The sequence below is a fragment of the Parasteatoda tepidariorum genome, chromosome X1 (genome assembly GCF_043381705.1).
Source record: "Parasteatoda tepidariorum isolate YZ-2023 chromosome X1, CAS_Ptep_4.0, whole genome shotgun sequence".
Taxonomy (NCBI): domain Eukaryota; kingdom Metazoa; phylum Arthropoda; class Arachnida; order Araneae; family Theridiidae; genus Parasteatoda; species Parasteatoda tepidariorum.
The window spans coordinates 59352833-59361004 of NC_092214.1; the positions used below are offsets into that span (position 1 = coordinate 59352833).

At 25.8% G+C, this 8172-nt stretch overlaps 1 protein-coding gene across 1 annotated transcript in view; it reads right to left on the reverse strand.

Annotated features, from left to right (window-relative positions):
- LOC107447326 (neurofilament heavy polypeptide) overlaps positions 1 to 8172 on the reverse strand; it is a 24598-nt gene that overhangs the window by 12377 nt on the left and 4049 nt on the right. The window contains exons 2-4 of the mRNA XM_071187390.1: positions 7360 to 7512; positions 1504 to 1585; positions 440 to 559 (exon numbers count right to left, since the gene is read on the reverse strand). Of these exons, the coding sequence (XP_071043491.1) occupies positions 440 to 559; positions 1504 to 1585; positions 7360 to 7512 (355 nt within the window). The remainder of the gene's footprint in view (positions 1 to 439; positions 560 to 1503; positions 1586 to 7359; positions 7513 to 8172) is intronic.

The window sequence follows — 8172 nt, forward strand, 5'->3', positions numbered from 1 at the left end:
AATTGTCACGAGGCAACGTCGTGACAGTACACTTGAAAATACTGAATTGATTTTATGTAATGTATACAACTTGGGAATAATTATAGATATGTTTAAAACAATACAATGACAATGAATGCAAATGTTTAAAGATAATCCTTGTTAATTTTTAAAAAAAAAAAAATTTTTAAATAAAATATATTGGTTATCTCTGATGTTTTGTTTTTAACCAAATTTTACTTATTTTGACTCGGTAAAAAACAACAGCTTTCTGCTACACAACTTTAGTTTTTTGATATATATATATATATTTATAAATATATATATATAATGTTGAATTGTAGTATAATCAGAAGTTCAGTAACAAGCAGTTTACTATAGTATTTATCAATAAATACAATCATAAATAAGATCATTTCAATTTAAAATAACTAAAGTTGGTATTCAAAAACATTCTTACTAGTGTCAGTAGCTTTTCTAGATGGAGACTGATTGAGGGTAAATTGAATATCGGGTCCTACACTATCTTCCTTTTTACGATTCTTCTTTCCCTTCTTAGAAACAAGCTGTACCCAACCATCTAAATCAATTTTTACATAATAAAAAATATTATTTCAATATAATATACTTTGCAATACAGAAATTCTATTATTGAATCGTTATTTGCATCATATTTTAGAGAAAATTATAACACATTACAATATAGTAAGGATTTTTAAACATAATACCTCCAAAATATTTTTTTTAAAAGTAAATCCTTAAAATTATAAAGGTTTATTGTTTAATTTATCATAACTTGCATGGAATAGAAGAATCTATGTGAATCGGGCACTATATTAATACAAAAAATTTTACATTTATAAACAAATCAGTTGAAAATTAAAAATATTACCTCAGAAAAAACAGTATTTTAAGTTTAGGAAAGCATATGTCATCAATGAAGAACTTTTTAATTTTATAAGAATATGTATTCTGAAAAACATAGATCAGATTAAAAAGAGCACCCCTCTAACCTAAAAGATTAAAAAAGAATTTAAGCACACTATTAGGAGGGAATGCTTTTTACTATCTTATGATTTATATTACTTTGATGATTTAATAATGGTGTCTTTATCTTGTTAAAAATTTAGTGAGTCAGTATGTCCTGATGAAATAACTAAACAAAGGATGTGAAATTTTTTTTACAGAATACCTTGGAGCTCAGATTTTTTATTATTTTTTTTAACAAACAGAATGAGAAATTTTTTATACAGGTTAAAAATATTTCTTTATAAGGATTCTGAATTTTGAGTTCTCTCAAGACTTTTTATGCTAGATTTGTTCACAAAGCAATCAAAAGCATACTAAAAGAAATTCATTGGGTATCAAAATATAGTTCATGTTAACAAGGTGTGACTGTTTTAAAATTATATAATTAAAATAAAATACTCAATATGTTTATAAGAAGATAAAATAAAACTCAACATAAGTATAACAAAAAAATGAGTTTTCTTCCAAGTATAAAAAATAAAAATTGAAACAAACCATCATTCGCTTCATCAGCAACAACATTCTCCTTTTTCTTTTCTTGTGGTTTCTCATTTTTGGGCTTGGTCTTTTTGATAACCTTGACAAATAAAATTAAATCATTTCAATTTTTTATTCTCAGTTGCTAAATTATAGTACTGAATTTTAGTTAACATATTTCTCTTAAACAAGGAAATCTTAGAATGCTTATTTTCTGCCAATATAAAATAATAAAACATATGAATTTAATTGAATGTAGTAGCATGAGAACCAGATTTGTCTATACTGCAAAATTACATATTCAATGCTATAAAATCAAATGGGTACATTTACTAAATCTGACAAAGAGAAGTAGAACAAAGAAAAGATCATCGTGATACCCAAGAGTCATGGGATCCATGTTTGCTGAAAGAAAGCAAACCCCCGTAGAGATAACACATATTATTTTGTTATCTGCTTTATTAAATGAACTTCTTATTAACACTACCAAAGAGGAACAAACCAAAATTTCAATCATCAACAATACTCTTTTTTCTAACTCCACAGTCCTGATTTTAACATACATAATAAATTTATGAGTCAAAGGATATTCATCTGTTTCAAAAGAGTTGCAGAGATAAATCTTCAAGTAATAAAGCAATAGCATTAACAAAAGAATTAAGAGCATTTATTTCTGTATTACATACAAAAACTTGATTATTTATACATTGTTTCTAACATATTCATGAAATATATAGCTTTAAAATTTAGATTTTTATAAAGGTATTTATTTAAAAAAAATTTTAACATCTTATTTTTTAGATAACTAAAGCTAAAAATATCTAAAAAAAAAAATAGACTGCTTTTATTGCAATCACAGTTAATAATGTAACATTTTAAGTAAATGATACAATAAAAGTTCAACAATGCAGAATGCAAATGTAGGAATCTTTCTCAACAGAAATTTACACATATGCATACATAGAGACATTTATTTTACATGTAAAATTATTGGCACATTTGTACTAACTATAGCAATGATCATTCATTGAAGTAAGGGTTCGTCTAAAAAAACTTTCAGATTGAACTCGCTTGGAAAAAAACATCTTTATACCCACTAAGTGGGGGTTTTTTTTTTCATACTTTACCATTTCCAATCAATTTTCTTTGCAATTATCAAACTAAATTATTCTTTGAAGTTATCAACTTATTGGTTTAAAAAAAAATGCAACTTTTTATACAAAATTATACAAAGTAAAACAAATTTCAATAAATCTGATTTTTGCAAGCAAAATTTAATATAAATGAACTAAATACATGACAAAGATAAAGTATGTAATTAAAAAAACATATTGCTAAATTGTAATACATTGCTTATTTATAAAAAGAAATGTATGTGTGTAATATACAAACACATTACACTTGTTGCATAATTTATTTGGATTGTAAACCCTTCAGCATTTATTAAAATGAAAGAATAAATTCAATTATATATATACATCAAATATTACAAAATCAGTTTGATATATAAGACATGTGGAAATAAATTTTTCAATTAAAAAAATGTTTGTAATGAGTACCTATTTCAAAAGATTAAACCAAAATATCCCCATATTGTTTTAAGATTTCTATCATAGAATATACCAGTTCTTATCTACAATACCTTTAGCAAAAATTCTATGTTTAAAGATAATGTTAAAAACATTCAACCCATAATCCCATAATTGGCAAAACAGGGAAAAAAACGCATAATTTAGAACATCAAAAGTGAGCCAAAAATCTCTCATCTAACAATTCAATTATTAACTCCTAATGACAGATGAACTAGAAAGAATAATTTCTAATTTTTATTGTGTTCAGTTTAAATAGTAAAATAGCCTAGGGACAGAAAAAGTAGTTAAGGTAATAAAATTTTCACGACACTAGTAATTAAGTTTATATTTTACATTTGAACAAGTACCAAAAATCTATTTTATTTAATATTTGTCAATCTTATTTTTATTTGCTAAATTTCAATTGGTAAAAATTTGCTGATTACAAAATAAAGATTAAATTATATAGTGAACATGTAACTATATTAATTATCAACGGAAAGTGAATGCATTCGCCACCTCGCCAAATGCGATAAAATTGTAAATTCCACATTCCACAAAACAAACTGCATTTTGGCAAAAATATTGGTGAACAATTCTTCCTACCAACTAAAAAAATATAAATTCTCCTCAATCTTGAAAATTTCGTCAATATGAATGTTTTTTGAACAAATATTTCACTTTTTGTTCGATTACAGTAATTTCCATTAAATATGTCGCATAACTAATTACAATTATATTAAGTCCAAATAATCTAATCAACAAGAGAGGTTATGCAAACATAAACAGGGTGTGCAGCCAAATTTTTCAACAAAAAATAAGCACCTTTTAAGTACTTTTTAAGCACTCAAAAATATTTTGAAGTGCTATATACCTTAACAAAATGCAAATGATCATGATAAAATAACTAGTTTCTGATAGGGTTGGCAGGTTTTTGACATGTGACAGTTTTTGACAGTTTAAACCATAGTTTAAACCGTCACGTCAAAAACCTCACTGTCAAAAATGTCGAAAATGTCAAAAACCTATATTCATATGTGAAATTTAATTAATACATAAAATTTATATATTTTTTAAAGGATAGTGTTTCTAAATATGTTCTAGAAAAAATAAATTTAAAATTTTGAAGAAACACTTATATTTTGAATAGTAACCAAAATCTTGTACTTTTGAAAACTCACATCTTTTGTAATATTATGTATTCATTTTCATGTGTTATTGAAAATCTGCAGTGATATTATTAAGAAATTTATTTATAACCAAATTTAGTGTATAGTATAGATTATACTAAAAATTAGACATTTTTAAAGATAAACATTAGCAGTTTTGTACATTAGACATCTTTTAAAGAAAAATCTTTTTAATATTCTTTTAAATCTTCTTAATAATCTTTTTAACATAAGACAATACAAATTTAAGTGCTTTCTGTTAAATACACAGAGTAGTTAGTGTCGATTTACAGTATATTCAGCCTATTCATTTACTATGCTGAAAATTTAGTTTATCCAAATACTTGTGAATTTCATTTTGCTGAATACTATATAGTTTTGTTGAATATCTAAATATTCAGCTGTTGAATAATTACTTCTTGCTTTCAAGATATGCATTATTTGTATTCTTAATACAAGTGGAGAAAAAAAAATTAAGAGATAAAAATTGTTTTAAAATGATAAGTGTAATAATTATAAATAAATATAATAAACAATATGAATTATATTTATCATTATTCATAAATATAACTACTTTTAAATTCAAATTAACACACTGGATAATAAAGATATTCGGTAAAACATTAAAAAAAAAATTTATGCACTTGTATCAAGTTTGTATTTATACGACATAACTTGTAAGTTCCTTATAAATATTAGTTAATTGTTCCTTATATGTCAAAAATGCATAGTAATAAACTTTTAATCTTCTTAAGTATCAAAAAAAAAAATTTTTTTTTTTAAATATTAATATTTAAACAATTTTTGTGCAATATTTTGTGCACATGCATTTGAATATAAATTTCTGAGATTTTAAATCTGTTATTTTACCTTAATTTTAATTAAACAATATTTTAAATCCTGCTGATTACCTATAGTATAATTAAATTTCAATATAATGCATGGCAACTGTTGGTAGTTTTGAAGTTTATATATTTTCTTGGCAAACTTCAGTTTTTGACATTTTTGACGGGTTTTTGACGGTTTAAACCAGTATTATACCCTTGTCATGTCAAAAACCACTTTTTGACGTCAAAAACCCAACCCTGGTTTCTGACAAAGAACTCTTTTCTTTATTATATTAGAAATCATAAAAAAAATCAAGTGATTTTTCGAGGGTGGAAAATGAAGCTTGAAATTGAGAATATCTTGCCAAACTCAGCAGAGTTGCATTTGAGAGTGCAATAATCTCACCAAACCCAGTTCAGTAGATGCATATGCAGACTCAAAAGTATTTCATCAAACATGTAACACGATTGGCACTATCCTATCTTGTGGAACCATGGTAAGCCAAAATGGATTGTAGTTGAATGAATTGTGAAAACGTTGAATAGAACAATGTGAAAATCACACTTTGCATAAAAAGCAGTGAAAATCAATGTGAAAAAGAAAAAAAATATTTAATTTTGGAAAAGGGAAAATAAAGCACTTTTTAAAAACACCCCATGAAAAAAGCATCTTTACGGGCTTTTAAAAAACAAAAATCAAAAACAAGCACTTTTTAAAAACACTATGCACCATGATAAAAAAAAAATTCATTAACATGTTCGACACCGGATCACACGATATCACATGAGGAAACTCTTTCCTATAGTTTGTGACAATAAGTGGTAGGTAGATTAAGTGGTAGATAGATACATATTATCATCCAACTATTTTTGCAGAAAATATGTTTTCTCAGGACAATAACATATTGTTTATCAAAATAAACTTACTGCAAAATTTTAAAAAATTAGTACAATATTTTTATGTGAAGTTTTCAATGGGAAAAAATTTATCATTAAAATCGTTAAGATTTGCTTTTGGCTAAAGACTTTTGAAGTTTGGCTAATTTACTGGCTATTAATTTGAGGTCATTAGCCCATGCCATGCATAATTATTAATTAAATTTAATTAGTATTTCTGCATGATCATTAAAATCTTAAATTAAATACTTGGAATGCTTAGAAAATAAACATTTAAAGTTTATTATCTTTTTTTCATTAATTTCAAAAGCAAAAAGTACAGTAAACATATAAGATGATGATTTTTTGCACATTATAAGACATATAAAGAATTCATACATTGAAAAAAGTCAATGAAAAGACCATGCACTACAAAAAGATATGTGCATTTCATTTCATAACTGCATGCAATGTATCTTAATATTCTATTCATTAATTTATAGCAAAAAATATGTTCATATATAATTTAAAACTAATCACATAAATACTATGCTTTACATTTTACAAAGGAACATTTTAGTAGCTTAATCACTATGCATTTAGAGATAGAAAAATGGCTGAAATAGTTATTCTTATAACCATTTTCTTTGTAATAATAATTGATAATACCCTTTGGTAATAATTAAACATTTTTTCAGTATATTATATCTTTTTCTAATATTTGGTATATATAAGTATGCATTTAGAATATATTTGAAATAACCCACTTATTCAGAGCGAATTTGAGTCCTTTCATGAAAAAACACTTATCTTTGGGCAAAATTTGTTTTTTTTTTAATATAAAAAACCCTTGTTTTGTGAGCATGGAACTCCATTGTAAAAAATAATATTTTTTAAGCAATACATGGCGACAATCAGCATTGCAAAGAAATAAAAGCATCTTTACAACAATCAAAGAAAAAAAGAGCACTTTTATGGGCTATTAAAAAATCATAAACAAAAGCACTAAAAAAAAACAAAAGTAATCAACAAAAAAAAAACAAAAAAAAGCATGGAGAACAAAAGAACTCTCTACATACATCTCTTACTCTTTACCCCCCATCACTGCTTCTGTCCTCCAGTTTGAAGCAAAGAACGTTGGTACTGTCAAGAAACTTTGCTGTGTTACAGGATTGCTAAGAGTATGCTTGGAGTAATTTTAATTCCCATCAGATTAATTTGTGATTTTTTTAACATTGAAACTGAAAGGTAAAATCTTAGTTTTAAAACCAGGGAGGATGATATGAAATACCCGGAATTCCGGAATACAATCACCCCAATTTTTATTCACGATTTGTTTGTTCACAGCAGAATAATAAAACAAAAAAAATAACATAAAGAGAATTTAAAATAATTTTATATATTTTGGGCACAATAAATATGAAATTTTACTTTTTTATCAGCAGATATCTTCTCACTACTTTTCGGTTTCTCATTTGGTTTCTCACTATTATCTACAGTTTCTTTCTTTTTTGGTACTTCCTGTATTTTTCCTTTTCCTGAAGCGATTCCATTGGCTTTTCCATTTGTAACCAGTTTACTTTGCTAATTGGGAGAAAAAAAATTTAGTTAAAAAAAGTAGCAGAACTTTTTATAGTATATTTAAATAACATATAAGTTTGTATAAACAAATGAAGTAATCAATTAAAACTAAAAAGTAGTATTGAACTTATCTCTTATCATACTAAAAGGATCAAAAGTTTTGAGTAGATACCAGGGCAAATAAACTGGTACTAATGCTCCTCAACTTTGAGCCTAAAAAGAATCCTCTCTCATCACGCTGAGTTAACCATTTAAATGCCGAAATTAAGAATGGGCAAACCAAATAACTTGAAATTTGATATATTCACTACTGAAGATAAATTAAATGCAATAAAATACCGTCATGTGGGGCTACTTTGTGCAAATTCGAATTTGGCGCTTTTCAAGTGCTGCTACGAGGGTTGCTATTTATATTTCTGGCCTTGGCAACAGTAAGTGTTGCTAGGCGACCGCAGACGATTTTAATCAAAAGTTTGATATTTTTAAACATAAATTCAGCAGACGATTTACCATTATAGCTTCATTTGTGTTGTTGACAGTAAATTGAAAAGTTCTTCTCTTTCAAAAAATGGAATTGAATCGTGAACATTTTCGTGCCATTATTTTTCATAACTTTCGACGTGGATTGTCAAGACAAGAGTGCTTCGATGAACTTAATTCTTT